At 45.1% G+C, this 19,401-nt stretch overlaps 2 protein-coding genes across 7 annotated transcripts in view; one reads left to right on the plus strand and one right to left on the minus strand.

Annotated features, from left to right (window-relative positions):
* Positions 1–1,533: 1,533 nt before the first annotated feature.
* CENPQ (centromere protein Q) lies at positions 1,534–15,681 on the minus strand. 4 transcript variants are annotated; one of them, XM_048845743.2, is made up of 10 exons: positions 14,917–15,028; positions 13,818–13,964; positions 12,057–12,111; positions 10,423–10,540; positions 9,856–9,924; positions 7,628–7,757; positions 3,951–4,070; positions 3,628–3,705; positions 3,007–3,120; positions 1,534–1,699 (listed from the first exon to the last, which is right to left on the minus strand). In XM_048845743.2, exons 2-10 carry the CDS (start codon positions 13,959–13,961, stop codon positions 1,691–1,693), a joined length of 837 nt encoding a protein of 278 aa, XP_048701700.1. In that variant the 5' UTR covers positions 13,962–13,964; positions 14,917–15,028; the 3' UTR covers positions 1,534–1,690. The 4 variants fall into 4 exon arrangements, with proteins under 4 accessions (XP_048701700.1, XP_048701699.1, XP_048701697.1 ...); XM_048845742.2 differs by lacking the exons at positions 1,534–1,699; positions 14,917–15,028 and adding an exon at positions 15,454–15,681 and having other exon boundaries at positions 2,691–3,120; XM_048845740.2 differs by lacking the exon at positions 1,534–1,699 and having other exon boundaries at positions 2,691–3,120.
* MMUT (methylmalonyl-CoA mutase) overlaps positions 15,012–19,401 on the plus strand; it is a 33,932-nt gene continuing 29,542 nt past the window's right edge. For all 3 annotated transcript variants that reach the window (XM_048845728.2, XM_048845730.2, XM_048845731.2), the window contains exons 1-3: positions 15,012–15,093; positions 15,762–16,155; positions 18,727–19,094. In XM_048845728.2, coding sequence (XP_048701685.2) covers positions 15,804–16,155; positions 18,727–19,094 — 720 coding nt within the window. In that variant the 5' untranslated portion in view covers positions 15,012–15,093; positions 15,762–15,803. The remainder of the gene's footprint in view (positions 15,094–15,761; positions 16,156–18,726; positions 19,095–19,401) is intronic.

Raw genomic sequence — 19,401 nt, forward strand, 5'->3', positions numbered from 1 at the left:
ACAGGAGAATGGGGAGGTGAATGCCCAGCCTCCTTTCCCCCCTGGGTAAAAATGGTGATTCTGCTTTCCACCAACCCTGTACCCCCCTCTGCCAATGGTTTATGTTTAATTGCAGCTTGTGACTGCTCGTAAGAGTCTACAAACTCAGCCAATCCACCCACTGCCATCACCTTGTTGTCCCACAAATACTGTTTACATCACTGCACATATTCAGGAATTGTTCCTGAGTAACCAAATCACACATTCCTTCAAAGTTTGTAATGCCTTCCCCCCACACACACACACTTATCTAACAAATCTCTCATTTTATTTACATAAGAGGGGATCTGGATTGAGTAATGTGGCTTAAGACTCCTGAATTTAAGCCTTTAGGTTTGAGGTGTAATCTGATATGGTTTTAAAACCAGTTCTTTAAATTTACCATAGTTTGAAGTATCATCAACTGGCATCTTATTGATTATGTCTAGAGCTCTCCTAATCAATTTTGCTACCAATATAGTCATTTTTTGACCTTCAGGAATTGCATGGAGGGTACACAGTCTCAAAGGCGATGAAATATTTGGCAATATCCCTGGATTCATAATACTGTGGACATCATTCCCATTCATGGATTTTTGTGAAGTGGAGCCAGCTACTGAAGAGCTTGGTCTCTTCCACTCCATAACAGTCAGTTCATGCTTCTGGGCCTCAATTTCTCTCTTTTAACTCCAGAGCTAGCTGCCTCTTTCTTTCTCCTGCTGAGCATCTTGCTGTGCTAGCCTCTGAGACTGAAGCCCAGTGTCTGAACTCCAGGGCTAACCTCTGGGTTTCCATGGCTCTATTGTGAGCAGCTTTCTCCCTGGCTGCCTCTGCTTCTTTGAGCTTCATTTGAAACTCACAGTCCTTTGCCTTCTGCTTTCAGTCTGGCCAGCTCTTGTTTTGTAGCTGCCTCACTGGTAGTCATTTTCCTGCTTTCTTGTGCTAATGTCCTTTACCCGAATCAAAACAGAAAACAAACTAGTAACCACTTGGTCTGTTCTCTAGCCACCACACTTAAAATCACTACCAATGTCTCAAAGCAATCAGCTGTGCACAGATCCTGCTTGACTACACCACTGACAGGTTGGGTCACAGGGATGGTCACCTGATGTACTGAGACTACCTCTGAGCCAGTTTTTTCTGCCAGTTTGGGCCTCCAGAACCCCGCCTTGAGCCAGACAGCCAGTTTGCTCCAACACAGGCCCAAGGTCTGAACCATGTGCCCCAAACCTGTAGACTTAACTGAAAACAGCTCAAGACTTGCTCCTGTCTCTAGAACCCAGACATCCAGGTCCCAATGGGATCTAAACCCCAAATAAATCCATTTTACTCTATAAAGCTTATAGAGGGTAAACTCAAATTGTCTACCTTCTATATCACAGAGAGATATGCACAGCTGTTTGCTCCCCAGGTATTACTTACTCTGGATTAACAAACAAAAGTATAACAACTAGGATTTAAGTGGTTCCAAGTAATGACAGACAGAACAAAGCAAGTAACCACAGCAAAACATGCTAATCTAAGCCGAATACATTTAAGAAACTGATTACAGAGATGTTCCATAAGCTTCTTTCACAGACTGGGCTCCTTCCCAGTCTGGGTCCAGCAATCACTCACACCCCTGTAGTTACTGTCCTTTGTTCCAGTTTCTTTCAGGGTGGAGAGGACATCTTCAAGCCAGCTGAAGACAAAAGGAGAGGCACTTTGTCATTGTGATAAATGAGGGGGGTAGCTCCCTTTTATGGACACCCAGCCAGTTAGTAGCTATAGAATCCTCCTTAGCAGATGTACCCTAATTGCCTTAACTGTAAAGGGTTAAGAGAAGCTTAACCTGAGTTGGCACCTGACCAGGGGAACCAATAGGGAGGCTGTACCCTTTCAAATTGGAAAAACTGCTGGGGGTGGAATTCTTTACCCCTCGGGCTGGAGGGGGGGGGGGGGGGGGAAGGCAGCAACAAGTTTTAAGCCACGTATGGGAAATCATCAGCATCATTCCTAGAAACTCCTCATTTGGAACCCCAGATATGTAAGTAGCACAGGAAAAGTTAAGACATTAAAATGTGCATTTCCTTCCAGGTTCTGACCTCTCTTGTATGCATTTGTTAGTTTGTTTTCCTTTTCCAAAACTAAAGGTTTCCTGGGAATTAATGAAATAAGAGGTGAGTACAGAACTCTGAGACTTGCACCATAAACTTTTCTTATCCCTGCCCATTTCCCAGGATAAACCTAGGCCCTACTGAACCAGATGCAAGTGCCTTTGTTATGCACTGGACTAAGAGTGTAAGGAATACTGTCCAGCTGATCAAATGAAATGTTGATCCTTTAACTTCAGGTTCCCACATAGGTGTTTTGATTTACATTTAAAGACAGACCTAATTTTGCTTGAAAAAAGGAGTATTTATTGTGGCTTAGTAACTATTCTTTAAATAAAATATCTATTACATCATTCAACTTCAAATAGGATTTTATTTTCTCTTTAGAGTGAATGTTGAGTCCACAGAAGTACTAAATTCATATCTCTGATATGACAGACCTAATAATGAAACAATCCTAGTCTTCCAAAAGACAAGAAAAGAAACCCAGACTTTTCAATGCAATGTTAGAGCTAGTGGAATCTCCCTCTAGTCAGTCAGTTCTCTGAACCACAAAAAAAAATGTTTGAAAATGGAAAATATCAGCCATAACCCAGTTTATTAATAGACAATATATACACTATTTAAAAGTGGTCCTTCTGTGGATGAGCTAGGTTCTACATGTCTGCTCTTTACGCAAGTGAAAAAGCAGCATGTCACTAATGTCCCACTAGGCAACAATCAATATATTGTGCCAACACCTAGCTGATAAAAGATTGACTAATAGACACTTGGTGATTGCAGAAGGCAAGTCTTTAGAAGCAAAAAAATTGTCACAGGATCAACACCTGCTGGACCATGAAATAAAGCCTGCCTCAGCATAACTTTGTGTATGCATTCCTCAAAGGGAGTCCACCTTCTCATAGGCCTGTTCAAGGAGGGTCAACATGTTCTTCATCTCAGCTGAGTGCTGGATGGTGCTTAGGTCCTTCAGAATACCTTTCTGGTCTTGGATTTTCAGAATCTCCTCCTGAGAAGGAAGAAAGGAAGGAAAATGGAGAACGGGTGAGAGAAATACAAGACCTAACCATTTCACTTAGGGCACGTCTACAGGGAGCAACACTGCGCACTATGAGAGTGCGTTTTAGAAATCACACACCTCCCTCTCTTCCCACCCGTTGCGCATTGCTGCTATGTGTAGACAAGCCATTAAGAGTCCAGGAGAAATTCCATCCAATAAGACTTTATTTCCAGTGCAGTCCCAACTGTCTACAAGGTGACATGAGGGTAGTGATCCTTAACACTTGGATGGAAATATCTCACAAGGGACCATTTAATAAACTTCTCTCTGGGATCAGGGATAGGCAGACAGTTCTTATTCAGAGTATTTTACAGACAATTCAAACGCAAACACATTGCTCTGCCCAGGAGAGGGGAAATGCTAACAATTCCCGCTAGAAAGGGCAGTATGGCTTCTGTTGTCTCCTCCTCATTGGCTGGGATGTCTCTGAAAACGTGGTGCCCTGTCCCTGCTCACCTGCAGAGTGGGTGCTGTCAGACTGTGCTTTGGGAGTTCTGGAAGGCTGAGGACTCCTGTACCATTTTTCTGGAACACCTAGAGAAGCAAGAAAAATAAAATGTGATCACACATGCAAACAGATTCTTTATGTGCCACCATCCTCCTACTTTCTTAATCCTGAAAGACAGAAATCCCTGATGTTTAGAAATCCTTGAAAATGCACACTCCTAATCCCAGGTGTGTCTCTCCTACACAAGGCCCTCTGCTGACGGATCATGTACTGGTTGGTTCCAGAAATATGCCCTCCTGGGATCAATGCAGCAAATCTTGTTATAAGATACCTTCTTAGCCTTGTCCTCAGCTTCCTCCAACCGGTTCCTGAGACTCTGGATTTTGTCCTGCAGGCTCTGAATATTCTCGTCTGTGTTCTCAGCAGTCTGCACAGCTGTTGTTATTTCTTCCTGGGTTAAAATGGAAAGAATAGAACAAATACATTTAAAAACGGTTTATATGCAAAACATTGTGCTAGAGTCCCACCCAAACTGTCCTATCTTTAACTTCCCTGACAAACACGGATGCTCAAGAAAGAACACGAAATCAACAGAATTAAAGGATTGAAGTCTTTTCTATCACCTGACAGCATTTGTATGAAGCAACGAAAGAGCTCTATTACGACTTGGTCGTTGATCTTTGTCTGTGAACAAGAAGCTTGGATTCAGTTCCAGCATGGAATTAAGAATCCAGTCCCACCTTCTCCCAACCCCACAGCTGCTCTTCTGTTAGACACAGCTTGACTAGATGAGCCAAATAAGCCAGATAAGCTCCTGTTAAAATACCATGATGACAGCCACCTTATGCATCTACATGAACTCTTGCAGGGGAATCAGAGAGGAAGACAAATGCTCTGAGAAGTTGAAAATGATATTGTAAATAATATTTATGTAACAGAATGTCAGGTTCTATGCAGAGATGTTGAGTTCTTTTACTGACTCAATGACAGACCAGGTGGCTCCTATTCTCTCCAATTCAGAAGGTTATTTCTGCCTCCAAAAGACACTCAAAGGGGAAAATCCCTCTGAACAGCCAGCTCAGGGTTATGTTTGATGTTGCCACTTAAGTAAACCATAAGAACAAAACACTGGAAAGGGAAAGTTTGAAGCAGATGAAGTGTGAGAGGCACAGGCACGGACTGTCACCTGCTTACGCTGTAGTTTTTGGTAGGTTTCAGAGTAACAGCCGTGTTAGTCTGTATTCGCAAAAAGAAAAGGAGTACTTGTGGCACCTTAGAGACTAACCAATTTATTTGAGCATAGGCTTTCGTGAGCTACAGCTCACTTCATCGGATGCATACTGTGGAAACTGCAGAAGACATTATATACACAGAGACCATGAAACAATACCTCCTCCCACCCCACTCTCCTGCTGGTAATAGCTTATCTAAAAGTGATCACTCTCCTTACAACGTGTATGATAATCAAGGTGGGCCATTTCTAGCACAAATCCAGGTTTTCTCACCCCCCCCCCTTTTTCCAAAAAACACACACACACAAACTCACTCACCAGCAGGAGAGTGAGTTTGTGGGGGGGAGCGGAGGGTGAGAAAACCTGGATTTGTGCTGGAAATGGCCCAACTTGATTATCATACACATTGTAAGGAGAGTGATCACTTTAGATAAGCTATTACCAGCAGGAGAGTGGGATGGGAGGAGGTATTGTTTCATGGTCTGTGTGTATATAATGTCTTCTGCAGTTTCCACAGTATGCATCCGATGAAGTGAGCTGTAGCTCACGAAAGCTTATGCTCAAATAAATTGGTTAGTCTCTAAGGTGCCACAAGTACTCCTTTTCTTTTTGCTGTAATTTTTCTTGTCCTTCCCAGAACATGCCATATTGGATTTCTTCCATAACATAAGAAAGGATGCCTCTTGTTCCCTGCTACCCACAGGCAAGAACAGCGGAGGCAGAAATCCAATAGAAACAAGACGTGGATAACAAAATATTGTTTCAGCATCTTCAGTACTTCCTCGTCTGCCAGCAAGTTTGGTGGGATTTTGTTTTAAAACTGAACACAATGATTCTTCATGGTAGGTGGCCTTACACAGCACTTCCTGATTAACTTTCCATCAAGCACAGAGCCCTGCCTCCTTCCTGCTCTGTGGCAGATGAGCTAAAGACAGTGATTTGCTTGTCTGTGGAAGTGTCAAATTGGATATAGATTGTTCCCTGTAGCATTAGAATATGGAATGATAATCCACAGCCATTTTTCGACTTAGTCTAAGAAACAAAGAGGAAGCAGGAACATATTTTAAGGTCACCAGTTTGAGTCATAGTGGTCATTTGTGCTATCTTACTCACCACCACTATGGAGTTTCACGGGGAGAGGGGCGACACTATACAACACACTATAAATTCTGTCACCTCCTCATTACACCGTCCACTGCATCTCAGCCTCCAGAGTAACCACAGCACGAAATCTCACTGTCTAATAGAATGCTTGTGTGAAGACCTTGAAAGGATGAGGGATCTGGGTTACTAATCAGTTAGATTAGTGATCACCACCACAGAATCCAATTATGTGCCAAATTTACACCCCCACCCCAGCAAGAAACAGGCCATGTGGTTACTTGTAAATTTGCGTTATCCCAAACTACCATAACAAGGGGAACTGCACATCAGAGATCTGCTCAAATATTACTACCTAACCACAGAAATGTAGGGCTGTAAAGGAGGTCATTCAGTCCATCCCCTGTGCTGAGGCAAGACCAAGTATGCCTAGACCATCCCTGACAGGTGTGTGTCCAACTTGTTCTTAAAAACCTCCAATGATGGGGATTCCAGACCTTCTGTTGGAAGTCTATTCTAGTGCTTAACTACACTTAGTTAGAAAGGCTTTCTTAATAGCTAACTTAAATCTCCCTTGCTGCAGATTAAACCAATTAGTTCTTGTTCTATCTTCAGTGGACATGGAGAACAACTGATCACTATCCTCTTCAAAACAGCCATTAACATATTTGAAGACTTATGTCCTCCTGTCAGCCTTCTTTTCTCAAAACTAATCACATCCAGTTATTTTAACCTTTCCTGATAGGTCAGGTTTTCTAAACCTTTTATCATTTTTGCTCTGAACTGTCCCCAGTTTGTCCACATCTTTCCTGAAGTGTGGCACCCACAACTGGACACAGTACTCCAACTGAGCCCTCACTAGTGCCGAGTAGAGCAGGACAACTACCTCCCATGTCTTACAAACAACATTCTGTGATAGGGTATATCAGGCCCTTGAGGCTCCCTGCTGGAAGCCTTAGGATCCTAACCATACCCCACCACAGGAAAAGGAGCAGTGAAAGCCATGTCCTCCAAGCTATAATTTCAACAGGCCCAGAGATGAGGTGAAGACTTTTAGTTCTGAGTCTTATCCCCTTCTTGGGGGCTAAGGCCATTTCCCGAGTGGCTGATGGGGGGACCTAACCCTACCCACTACTCCAGGTCCCATCTACTAGTAACCCTCTCAAAAAAGGAAATTAGGTTGATTTAGCATGATTTGTTCTTTACAAATCCATGCTGGCTATTCTTTATAACCACAGTATCATATAGATGCTTACAAACTGACTGTTTAATAATTTGTTTCCGTATCTTTCCAGGTACGGAAGTTAGGCTGACTGGTCTAGAATTCCCTGTGTCGTCTTTGTTCCCCTTTGTACATTGATGCACATCAGAAATTTTTTTTTAAACAAAGTGCCTGATAAAAGAGGTGAATAAGACCAGGATTGAGTGAACCTGGACTGAATTTCCTCCTCATCCCAGGAGACTGTAGTCTCTCCAGTGCACAGTTGGGATCCTTCAATGCAGCAGTGTGAAGTGAAGCTCAGGAATGAGAGAACATGCACACCTGAAGTTCCCCTCCCACCCCTAGAGTAAATGGTCCTTCCATTGAAAGGCTAGAATCTATTGGGGAGCAGAACAAGGATTTATACTTTTTTTATTCCTATCCCATACCCCCTTTGCCCCATGTCTCCCTTACCTGCAGTAGTGCCGCAGCCTCTTCATTGAATGAGAGATTCTCTTTCTCTGCCACCTTAAGACTCGGCACATTTTTCAGGTTGCTTAGCTTCCCAACAGGCACCTTCAGGGTCCTGTAACGTCTCAGAAGCCTTGATTATATATATATAAAAAAGCATCACGTGTTTGTTCCTTAAAAATAAGATAACCCACTAAAGACCTGTATAGGGAGACGACATGTTCATCACATACCAATCCCAGAGCTTCTCTCACTCAAGTAAAGGGCCCAAAGCGTTCAAGAAAGAAAAAAGGGAGTGGGCTGAAATTCTCTTTCAAGAGTGGTGTGGGTTTAGATGCCTGAGCACAGAACTAGGAGCCAGCAACTCTAGAAGTCTTATCTTGGCTATGACGGTGTTGTCTGCTGTGGTCTCACTTAATCCCTTTGGCTCAGTTTGGCATCCGTAACGTTAAGTAGGTTAGTACTATTCTCAGGTCTTTAAGATTAATTAATTTTTGTGAAGTGCTGTGGAAGTGCTTAGTGTTATTATTTATAGAACCCTGCAAATTTGTGGATATCTGCTTTATATCCATGGATGCAGTTGTGGTGTTTACCATCTTTGCAGACTTGATGCGGATCCAAATGTTTGTATCCGTTGCAGGGCTCTCAGTGAGATAGGGCGCTGATGCGGATACATATAAAAGGTGGAGTGCGGATCGGATACAAGCTAATTATTGCGGATGCTGATCGGGTGTGGATGGAAATTTTTGCATCTGTGAAGGGCTCTAATTATTTAAACCAATGAAGATCAGTTTTGACATGTGAATTGATTTTTCACTGAGGATTCTGATGCTTAAAACAAGTATTCGTAATGGTTCATCCTTTAGTTTTGCTAATTCTTTGTACCTTTGCTCAGTCATCTTTTTACCATCTACTAAAGCCAAGACTCTTTTTTTGAGGGGGGAGAAAGGGGAAGAGAGAGGAGAAGGAGCTGGAATTGCTCATAAATGTCATCTTTTTAAGGCTGGATTATCGTAAGGATTATTTACTGCAGTAATGTCTAATTATAAAAGTTCAGGATGGAACTCATACCCAGTGCTACAGCCCATATGCTTACAAGCACTGACCTATGTCAATAAATTATTCCCATCATAAAATATTTACATTGCGTCTCAGTAAATACAACATTAACTTGCAAAGAACTAAATAGCCTTGGATTTAAGACAAACATTATAACCCCTTTCAGTTACTGGAGGTCAGAATCAATATCCTATTTAATTGTTCTTGATATAATATAAAGGTACTAGGAGCTAGGGTTATGTTGTGGCTATGCTCCTGGATATGAAACTTACTTCTAAGTACTATCTGTGCTGTTCTGATGGTTTCACCATTTAAAATAAAACTAACTAAAAGCTTATGTGCACTTCCTGTTTCCCAATTTGGACCCATTCATTTGAGTAACTTTATACGGTGTCCTGTGCCTTTGTTAAAGATACTACATAGACATGTCAGAGCAAGAGCTTTACACCTGTTTTCAGAAGTGGCCATTAATTTTGGAGGTGCCTTGATTTTTGGATGTCCAGTGTGAAATAGCTTGGTCTGATGTTCAGAAATGCTGAGCTCCCACAACTCTCCCTGAAGTTAATCAGAGCTGCGAACACTCAGCACCTCCAGAAATCAGGTGATGGTGTCTCATGTTGGTCCATCAAGTCTGGTATTGGCCTCTGGCAGTAGCCAGTAATCGCCACTCCAAAGGAAGACAAATCTTTCACAGTATAACTGGCTATCTGAGCAATGAAGTACAAGAAGGCTGCACTTTATGCCCAACACGAGATTACCCCTCTCCACGCATGCTATTAATGGTCACAGCTCTTAATAACCTGAGCGAGGGGTTTTGTTTTTTTTTAAACCGCTGATGTCACAAAATGATCGTGGCTCTGAATTGCCAAATTCAATATCTCACTTTCTAATACAGTTCTAGAGCATATAGTTCATTCCAGCAGCTCTCAGGAATGCTGTCTGAGTGCCTGTTGCCTATATAAGGTGGTTAAAGGGAGGCTCTGCCACTTTGAACAAATCTTGTTCATCCACTTCAGCAAATATGCTCTTGAGATTTCCCTTTCTTGATCATACAGCAGCTTCCCTCTGATAGATTTCCTGAAGGTGACAGCTCCCGGGAGTGAAGGAACATTTCTAGGTATACATTACAAAGTCACTGAGAGCCCTTAGGTCTTTTCCATACCACTCATTACCTTTCCTTCAGGAGGTTGAGGTGCTTTTGAATGTCATCTTTTTCTTGTATTGATTTACTTAGAATGGATCTAGAAGGAAAAAGCAAAATGTTAATTTCTCCCACAGAACCTCTATATATATATATATATGGAACTTCCTAGAATGGGATTATATGATCAGCAATGTCACACAAGACATGACTATCTAGCAGAGCTTCCATGAAATAATATTGCTGAACTGCAAATATAGCCAGTTATGTTGTCAGTTTACCTGGGTATGTCTATTTTTCCCACTATCTATTAAATGTCTCAAGGCCTCTTTCTACCCCAGGCTGAGAACACCTTCCAAATCTCATCTCATCTCATGCTTTCTAAATGAAGAGTTCCAGTACCAGATGGACCTGGTGTCATGTGCTACAGTGTTTTGAATTCTCAAGAACTGATTAGTTGCTCGGACACTTTCAGAATGATTTTTTTACTAGCTATTACATTAAGCCTCCTAATTACTTGAGGAAACAATGAGATTCCTGGTCTTATGTGGTTGAAGCCTTGGCTGAGGGATGAGATGTGGTGGTGCTTGATACTTGCAATATTACTGAATCCATCATGCCTCCCAGGTGGTCGATGCTACTGGCTGGGAGTGGCTGCCATGCTGCTGTTTTGCCAGGGGCCAACTTCACCTTTTTTGTGCCCCGAGAACCTGTTTCTGTTGGTATCAGAAAGACAGAGAGAAGGAGAAACAGTCAAGATGTGACCTATCGGACTTGGATAAAAAACTTTATGGTAAATCAGTTACTTCTCTGACCCCCAAATGACTGAGCTATCAACTCAAGAGCAGATTTTCTGCCCCAAAGAAACAGCATCTCAGACCCCTGTCCACACTGTCAGTAGTAGTTATTTCTAAAGCACTGACAGTATGTTTGGTGATGTAAAACACACAGAAGATATGTGGTCCCTGCCCTAAGCAGCTTTCATTCTATTATGATTTCCTCCCAACATAATTGATAAAACTGGTGAAAGGATTGAGAAGCAAGCCCCTAAGAAGCTATTTCAGCTACTGGTCCATAACACATCCTCCTCCCCAGTGACACTTGAGCTAGTGACATTAGGCACTAATATATGACTGACTCAGGTTTGATTTCCAGCCCTGATTTCTAAACTGATGGATGCAGCAGAAGTTGGAAGTGCTGCAGAGATGGCATGTTCTATTTGAGAAGGAGAAGGGAATGTTTTCTGTCACTTAGCAGTGACTTCTCCAGACTGATTAAGGAGCAGTTTTAAAGGTTCTAAAAGAAATAGATTTAGATGGTAAACTCATGAGTAAACTGATGGTAAACTCATTTATTCACAGGTATTTTTAGTAAAAGTAATGGACAAGTCACGGGCAATAAACAAAAATTCACTGCCCGTGACTTGTCCATGACATATACTAAAAATACCGGTGACTAGATATTGGGGGGAGGGGAGAGCAGGGGAAGAGTGCTACTTGGGGGGAGGGGGTACCTGGGGCCAGTGGCTCCAAGTGCCAGGGGCCACGGAACGTGGATGCTCCGGTGGCCAGGGACCGCTGCCTAGGGCTGCAGACTGCAGTTGCTCCAGCTGGCCACCTGCCCGGGGGCCACGGCCGCTGGAGCAGTGGCTGATGTAGCTGTCCCCGGGGCCGCTCAAGCAGTGGGTGGTGTGGCTATCCCAGGGCCACCTGAGCAGGTAGCCCTGGGGCCAGTCACACTGGCACCTGCAGAAGTGATAGAGGTTGCAGAAAGTCACAGAATCCGTGACTTCCACAACCTGTGTGACAGACATGGAGCCCTACTCATGAGGGCAGGGACCTTGTCTACTTCTTTGTATATTAAGTACCATGTACACAATAATCCAGTAGCCATCAAGGGATCAGGAGCAAGTTAAAATGAGGACCCTTGTGGTCCTGATAGACACACACAGGCCCCACCACAAGCACGCAACAGAAAAGAAACATACTATTGGGAAGTAAAATAATATATTTTAATAAGAAATAGAAATGCATCTTGGCTAAGATTATACAGAGGCTAATTTATTTTTTGTCAGGCACAGAAAAAAAAAAGGAGGCCTATTTGTAATCCTATTTTGATAAAACTTATGAGTTATTTCCTGTTCTCAGTGTTGCTTCAGAGTATGGATTTATGGGCAAAGCACTAAAATATTGATGGGATACAGACATGTACAGAAAATAAGGAAATTTGTACCTTCTGGGGACTGCTCCCTCTGTCGCTTCTCTCTCTTCTTGGCTGGCTGTGTGACCTGGTAAAAAGGAAAATTTACACCACAGAAAGAAATGTGTCCAGGCAATCTTCGACTTTACGACGTTTGACTTACGATTAACGGCACTTACGATGCTTCTGAAGTGACACCCTGATTGACTTATGACAAGTGGTTTTGACTTTTCGATGCTCGGTTCCACAATGGAGTGGATTGCAGTTCCGAGTTATGACGCTTCGACTGACGACACAATTTTCAGGAACCAATTATGTTGTAAGTCCGAGGACTGCCTGTAAATGTTTTCTGGTGTATGGGACCATCCACTTGCTACCAAGGACCCACTTGGTAGTAAGGGCTGTGGAGGCATTTGCTTACATGACAATGGCCTTTTGCCATTGGTCGCCTCTCCTGTAGTAAAGGCTTGTTTTCTGGTTTGTGCAGCCATAGTCATGGAGCACACATTCTCAAATAAGAGCATATCTCTTACAAGTTCTGCAGGCCTCTTTCAGTCTTAAACAGGAGGAAGCAACTTATAACCAGACCTCTTTAACTCTCACATTACAGAAGCAAGTCTGCAGATGAGAAAATGTAGGGGCTTATTTCTCCTAATCTCTTTTCAACAGCTTTTTGGGACCGTGATGCTCATAAGGCTGATTGTGACAAGGAACATCTTTCAGATAGAAAGCTGTCTGTGTCAATCTTGTGCCCTGAAGACCATGAGCCAGAAGTGATCCACTTTCTCCAAGAAATTACTGAGCTAAGATTTTATTGCTCTAATCACCTACTCCAGGGATGGCAAACCTGAGCCTGAGAAGGAGTCAGAATTTACCAATGTACATTGCCAAAGAGCCACAATAATACATCAGCAGCCTCCCATCTACTCCCCAGTGCCTGCTGGCAGCCCCCAACAATCAGCACCTACTCCCCCACCGCCATCAGCTGTTTCACGTGCACAGGAGGCTACGGGGGGGGGGGGGAGGGGGAGGAGTGAAGGCATGGCAGGCTCAGGGTACGGGGCAGGAGCCTTGGGGGAAGGGGTGGAGTGGGGGCAGGGCTTGGGGCAGAGCAGAAGGTTGAGCAGTGAGCGCCCCCCAACACATTGGAAAGTTAGCATCTCTAGTTCCAGCTCCGGAATCAGTGCCTAGGTAAGGAGTCGCATATTAACCTCTGAAGAGCTGCAGGCGGCTTTGGAGCCACAGGTTGGCCACCCCGATGTAGTCACTAATGAGTTCTAGAATACATCCTGGGGAGGGATAGCTCAGTGGTTTGAGCAGTGGCCTGCTAAACCCAGGGTTGTGAGTTCAATCCTTGAGGGGGCCATTTAGGGATCTGGGGCAAAAAAAAAAATTGGGGATTGGCCCTGCTTTGAGCAGGGGGTTGGACTAGATGATCTCCTGAGGTCCCTTCCAACTCTGATAGTCTATGAGTCTAATAGATGAATGGCCAGTTCTGTTTTGTTAAGCTATGGGACTACACTGCCCCCTCCTGGCCAATCACATAAAATTCAGATAGCTACTTCCTCCAGGCCCTGAGGATTTTTTCATGTCTTTTCCAGTCAGTCTGTGTGTTGCAGAGAGAAGAGGTGCATGCTTATCTTGAACAGAGTGGATATTTGCTCAAGTTAAGCAAATATTCAAAGAAAAGCTCTCCTCCACACACACACACACATTAGTAGAAGGATGGCATATTCTCTCTTCCCACTTGAATAATTTAATTTCTTTGGGCTGATTAGTCTGAAATGTAATGACCTCTTTCTCTTGTCCCCGTTTTTGTCCTCCATCTGCTTTTTTGCTGGAAGGTTCTGGGTGCTGCTGTGACTTGCTCCTCTTTTGTGCCGCTCCTTCTCTGACAGACTTCCCTGCCTTAGGGGGATGAGCACAGTGATGTTTCATGACCTTTAAAGCAGTGGGGAGAGAAGTAGAGGTCAACAGAGACAGAGATTTATAATCTATAAAGAAGTGCAAAACACACATCTATTGAACAGGAAGTCTATGTTGAATACAGCATAACCTTTTGTGTATTTGAGTGCATCGCTCCCTTGGTAAATGTCTCCAGTTGCTGCCTAATGTAGAAGCCATTGGATATTCTACATGTGCCCACAGACACCCTTGCCCCCATTACTCCCCAGACCCATTAGCCAACATTTGTTTGTTATGTGATCATAAACACCAATGTCATGCATGTTACAAGGACTATTTACATTACATCCTCCTCCTACCGCTTCTCCTAGGCGGCTCCTACTGTGACACGGGGCTGATGCCACTTTGCCAAGGCTTCTGGCCGCAACCGTCGTGACATGGGAGTCAATGTCATGACGCTGAGTCTTGTGGCAGTGACTGTCGTGACATGATGGACAATGAGATCCTTGCAGGGGGGACTCTCATGACTTCACAGAGACCATGTCACTGCCCTTTTTCGCAGCACCTACTGTCATGACAGAGATTATGTTCTTGCAGCGGTGACAGTCATGGCCTGGGAGAAGGCACCGGGCTGGGTCTCCTGGCAGTGACTGTCATGACATAAGGGACTGTCGTGACAGTAGGTAGGACTAATCTGAGTAATTGGGGCCCCCTTTGGGTGGGCTGAGAGAGATATGGCCATAAACATACGGTTTATGACTGGAAGGGGGATCCCTGATGCTATGAAAGACTACATCCCCCAGCATGCATCGCCACCCCGGCCACAGAACGTTTACTCCAGTGGACACACTGCATGCCGGGAGATGTAGTCTCGGCCACCTTAACGCTCCTTCTCACCTCACGGCTACCTGATGCTGTCGCGTTGACCAACCCCCCCCCGAAAAAAAAGTCCCATCGCGCGGCCCGTCACGGCCCCTCCGAGACTCACCACTCCTCCTCAACGACCCCAGAGCCAGACCAGGTGCCTGGCGGAACGCCGCCGAGCCGTTAGAGACAGCGTTCCCGCGCTGTAGCGCGCATGTGCACACCGAGGCCAAGCCAGCGCGCCTGCGCACTCGGGGTGGTTTGGGGCTGACGGGCAGCAGGAGCAGGACGGGGGTTGGGGGTAAGGGCATGTCCCGACCGTGACGCCACCGGGGAGCGGGCCCCGGCCGTTAAATCCCCTCCCCCACCCCCCTTTCCTTCCGCCCCGGCGGCTTGGCAGCCTCTTGTGGGCCCCCGGCCGCTGCATAACACCCCGCGACCTCCCCACGGCTGTTGTCAGCCCCCCCGGGCTGCTCGCTAGGCCCTTCGCTTTAATTCCGGGAGTCCCCTCCCCAGCTGCGCCTGCCCCACGCCCGCTAACGCGCCCCAGCCCTGTCTGCCACGGCCGCGCCCGGCCGGCTCCTGTTCGCTTTGGGATCCGCCGTCAGGCCTGTCGCCCCCCCGCGCGCCTTTTCCGCACTGCTGCCGGCTGCTGCGGGACCTGCAGCTGCGCGCCGGATTTTCCTTCCCAAGGGCCGGGCTCTGCGCTTGTCTCTGCTGAATTCCCTCCAGCTGGTTTCGGGGCTGGGGGGCGTTCGTTTTACTCCCTGTATAGTTGTTCTGAGGTCGAGTGTTCCTTTGCCAGTGGTTAAAGCCGGGGAGGGGTTTCCATCCTTTGTTTCTGGCCGTGACTCGCTGTGGGAATTTAGGCAAGCCCCTGAACTGCTGTGTGACTCAGCTTCCCCCCACCTGAGCTCTTCCCAGGAAAGACAATATGGCAATGCACAGTATTTATTTATATACTTTCAGTTTCCTCAGCTTTTCTCACATTGGTGGCCCACACAGCGAGACATGTTGAGGGCCAAGGATGGGCTTCTGCTCCTCTGGCCACACCACTCCAAGATCATGTGGCGCTCCCTACACCGGCAACCTCTGCATCCAGAGTGGGCTGCTATGGCTAAAAAGCAGCTGAAGGGCAAAAATCCAGAGGAATTGATATGGCACACCCCAGAAAGAATTGCCATCAAGCCTTTATACTCCAGAAGGGACACAGAAAACGTTCCTGAGGAGCTGCCAGGAGTGAAGCCTTTCACTCGGGGACCCTATCCCACTATGTATACTTACAGGCCATGGACTATCCGCCAATATGCTGGTTTCAGCACAGTGGAGGAGAGCAACAAGTTCTACAAGGACAACATCAAGGGTAAAGCTAATATTAACCTTTCTATCTCTGCCTGCATAACGGCAGCAGCTGGGCTGCGTTCCAGGTTAAGCCTAGCAAGGATAGTGCAGAGATCCTGGAACAACTTAGTCTTGTGTCATAGCCCTATAGGGGACAAATTTGCTGTGGAAAACCTGCTAATTTTTTTTGTCAGTTTTAGTTAAACTTTTAATATTCATCCTGGCACTCTAGATTTAACTATTATACAGTGCATTTTAAATATATTTACATAAGGGATGTAAATACTGTTTTAAAAGTTAACCATTTAAACAATTAAAATTTTTTTTGTTTAAACGGTTAGCCGATATGGCTGGGGCTAACGGTTAAGGCGGTTAACCGGTAAGACTAATGCTTACCGGTTAATGTTTTACATCCCTAATTTACACTTTAGGAATATCCGGCGGCTTAGCTCAGAGCATAGTAGGCAACCCAGTTTCCCAGAGATGACATTTTCAGGTTTTTGAGAGCAGATTTCCCAATATTTCTTCAAAGTGTTAAATTTCCTAACCAATCTCTTCTATACAATGAAATAATATACTGTTATAACAGTCTGGATGTCAGAAGTAATTCAGCCACTGTTGAAATGAGCCACCTGGGCTCATTCTACTACATCTGTTTTCTTGCCCGCAATACAGCCCAAAATTTTTTTGAGGAGAAGGGCAGTATAATTTTAGCAGTCAAAACAATAGTGAAAGTCCCATTAACTAAAAAGTTCCAAATACAGAGTATTTGTTTCACAACTTGTTCTTCAGAAAGGCTTTTTTGTGTAAATGTTGTCCTCAAACCATAGTTTTATCACGGAGCAAGAATGTTACAAATATATTTTTATACGAGTTTGTTTAAGTGGGAGTCTGACCTAGTGGTTGGCAAATGAATTTGTAGTCAGGGTTTTTGGTATTCCTGTTTCTGCCATTGTCATATCACACATTTTCTTCAGTAAGTGGGTATATTAATACTTAACCATCTAACAGGAATGTTTAATCTTGCGTAATTATTTGGAAATACTCAGTGAAAAGTTCTGTATAATTGCACTTCATGGTGGTGGAGTGATGATACTTTCTATCTATCCACAATCCCAGAATTGCTGGATGTTTCTGCAAACATGATCAACAGTGAAAGAAGTGTGTCACATTTCTATCATTAGGCTTCAGAGATAACATCCCCCTTAGATGAATTGGGGGCAGTTCATATCTCTATGAAAACTTAATGTTGAATCTCCTACACAAAGTGCAAGTACAGGAGGAAAAGGAATCCTCCTCTAAACTTAGTGCTTTGACATGGAGAGGTTATATACCCACGTCACTGCCGCTAGTACAGTTCATGGGTTTTAGCAGCAGCTGGTAAGTGGAGAGTGTAAGATTCTGGATACAAATAGCAGTTTATATACTGGCCGCTCCATGATACTGCCTCTGTAACACCATTAAATTCCCCATTCATAAATTCTGTGGCCAGAAGAGACCACTGCCATCATCTAGTCCAGGGGTTGGCAAACTTTTTGGCCTGAGGGCCACATTGGGTTTCCAGAATTGTATGGAGGGCTGGATAGGGGAGGCTGTGTCTCCCTAAACAGCCAGGTGTGGCCCAGCCCCTGCCTCCTATCAGACCCCCCTCCCCCCCGCTTCTTGCCCCCTGACAGCTCCCCCGGGACTCCTGCCCCATCTAACCTCCCTGTCCCCTGATGCCCCCCCCCCCGGGACTCCTGCCCCATTCACTGCCCCCTGCTCTCCGTCCCCTGACCAGTCCCGGACCACCCACCCCTGTCTGCCCCCTGATGCCCCATCTAAGCCCCCCCTCCGTTCCTGACTGCCCACTCGGGACCACTCTCCCATCCAACCCCTCTGATCCCTGCCCTCTGACTGTCCCGACCCCTATCCACACACCCGCCCCCTGCCCTCTAGCCAATACCCCCTGCCCCCTTACCACGCTGCCTGGAGCATCAGTGGCTGGCAATGCTACAGGTGCGCCACCCAGAGCACCGGGTCAGGCCGTGGCTCTGCAACTGCGCTTCCAGGCTGCCCAGAGCATTGCGCCAGCAGCGCAGTGAGCTGAGGCTGTGGCGGAGGGGCTGGGGGCTAGCCTTCTGGGCCAGGAGCTCAGGGACTGGGCAGGAGGGTCCCACAGGCCAGATGTGGCCCACGGGCCGTAGTTTGCCCCCCTCTGATCTAGTCTGACCTCCTACATAACACACATGACATGACGCCCCACTACAGAGCTTGTTTCTGCTGCCCAGTGGCAGCTCCACTATGTTTTGGGCCTTTTATTCCCTACTTGGTGCCAGCAATTGGCCCTAAAAGCTATTTTTTCATTCTCTGACCACAGATTCAGAGCTGCATTGATGCACATTGAAAACAGGATTATCTTTACCACAGTAAGAGTTAGAAACTTTTTTTGAATGAAAGTTTAAATTCCACAGAAACTAATAGACCTCCAGAGAAGTTTGAAGATAGCCTGTGACGCCACAAATTGGATCAGTTGAGACCTTGACTACATAAAATAAAGTTAATTACAATTCCTAAAGCAAACCTGTTTTACTGTTTGTTTTCATGAACCTAGCTGGACAGCAAGGATTGTCAGTTGCCTTTGATCTGGCAACCCATCGTGGCTATGATTCAGACAATCCACGAGTCCGTGGTGATGTTGGAATGGCTGGAGTTGCCATTGATACGGTGGAAGACACCAAGATCCTTTTTGATGGAATTCCTTTAGAGAAAATGTCAGTTTCCATGACAATGAATGGTGCAGTAATTCCTGTCTTGGCCACGTTCATCGTAACTGGGGAAGAACAAGGGGTGCCTCAAGACAAGCTTACTGGGACAATCCAGAATGATATACTCAAGGAGTTCATGGTTCGAAATACATATATTTTCCCTCCAGAACCATCGATGAGGATCATTGCTGACATCTTCCAGTACACATCAAAGGTATTCTTTATTTTAATTCGCTTCTGTTATATTATTTATGCAGTGCCCAAATGTGCACAAGACACTTTACAGAACAAAGAGAAAGATACCATGGTAGCTAGTAACAAACAATGCAGGATGGGAAGTACAAGGTTTACAATAATAAGATCATATGGCAATGGGGTAGGTACATCTTGATCATTTGGGGAAAATTAGATATTAATCACTATCAGTAGACAGCAAGGAAGAAATGAGATTTAGGAAGGATGTGCATAGTGCACTGGAGAAAGCTTGACAAATGGGGATTGGCAGGTTGTTTTGTGCGTAG

This window comes from Caretta caretta, chromosome 3, assembly GCF_965140235.1.
Source record: "Caretta caretta isolate rCarCar2 chromosome 3, rCarCar1.hap1, whole genome shotgun sequence".
Classification (NCBI taxonomy): domain Eukaryota; kingdom Metazoa; phylum Chordata; order Testudines; family Cheloniidae; genus Caretta; species Caretta caretta.

Coding starts and splice junctions, on each gene's coding strand:
- CENPQ (XM_048845742.2), bottom strand. CDS start 13,961: ATGAAACATCACTGTGCTCATCCCCCTAAGGCAGGGAAGTCTGTCAGA. Junction 9,925..10,422: donor ATGATGGATTCAGTAATATT/GCAAGTATCAAG, acceptor TTTTCCTTCTAG/ATCCATTCTAAGTAAATCAA. Junction 3,706..3,950: donor CTGAGGACAAGGCTAAGAAG/GTATCTTATAAC, acceptor TTGCTTCTCTAG/GTGTTCCAGAAAAATGGTAC.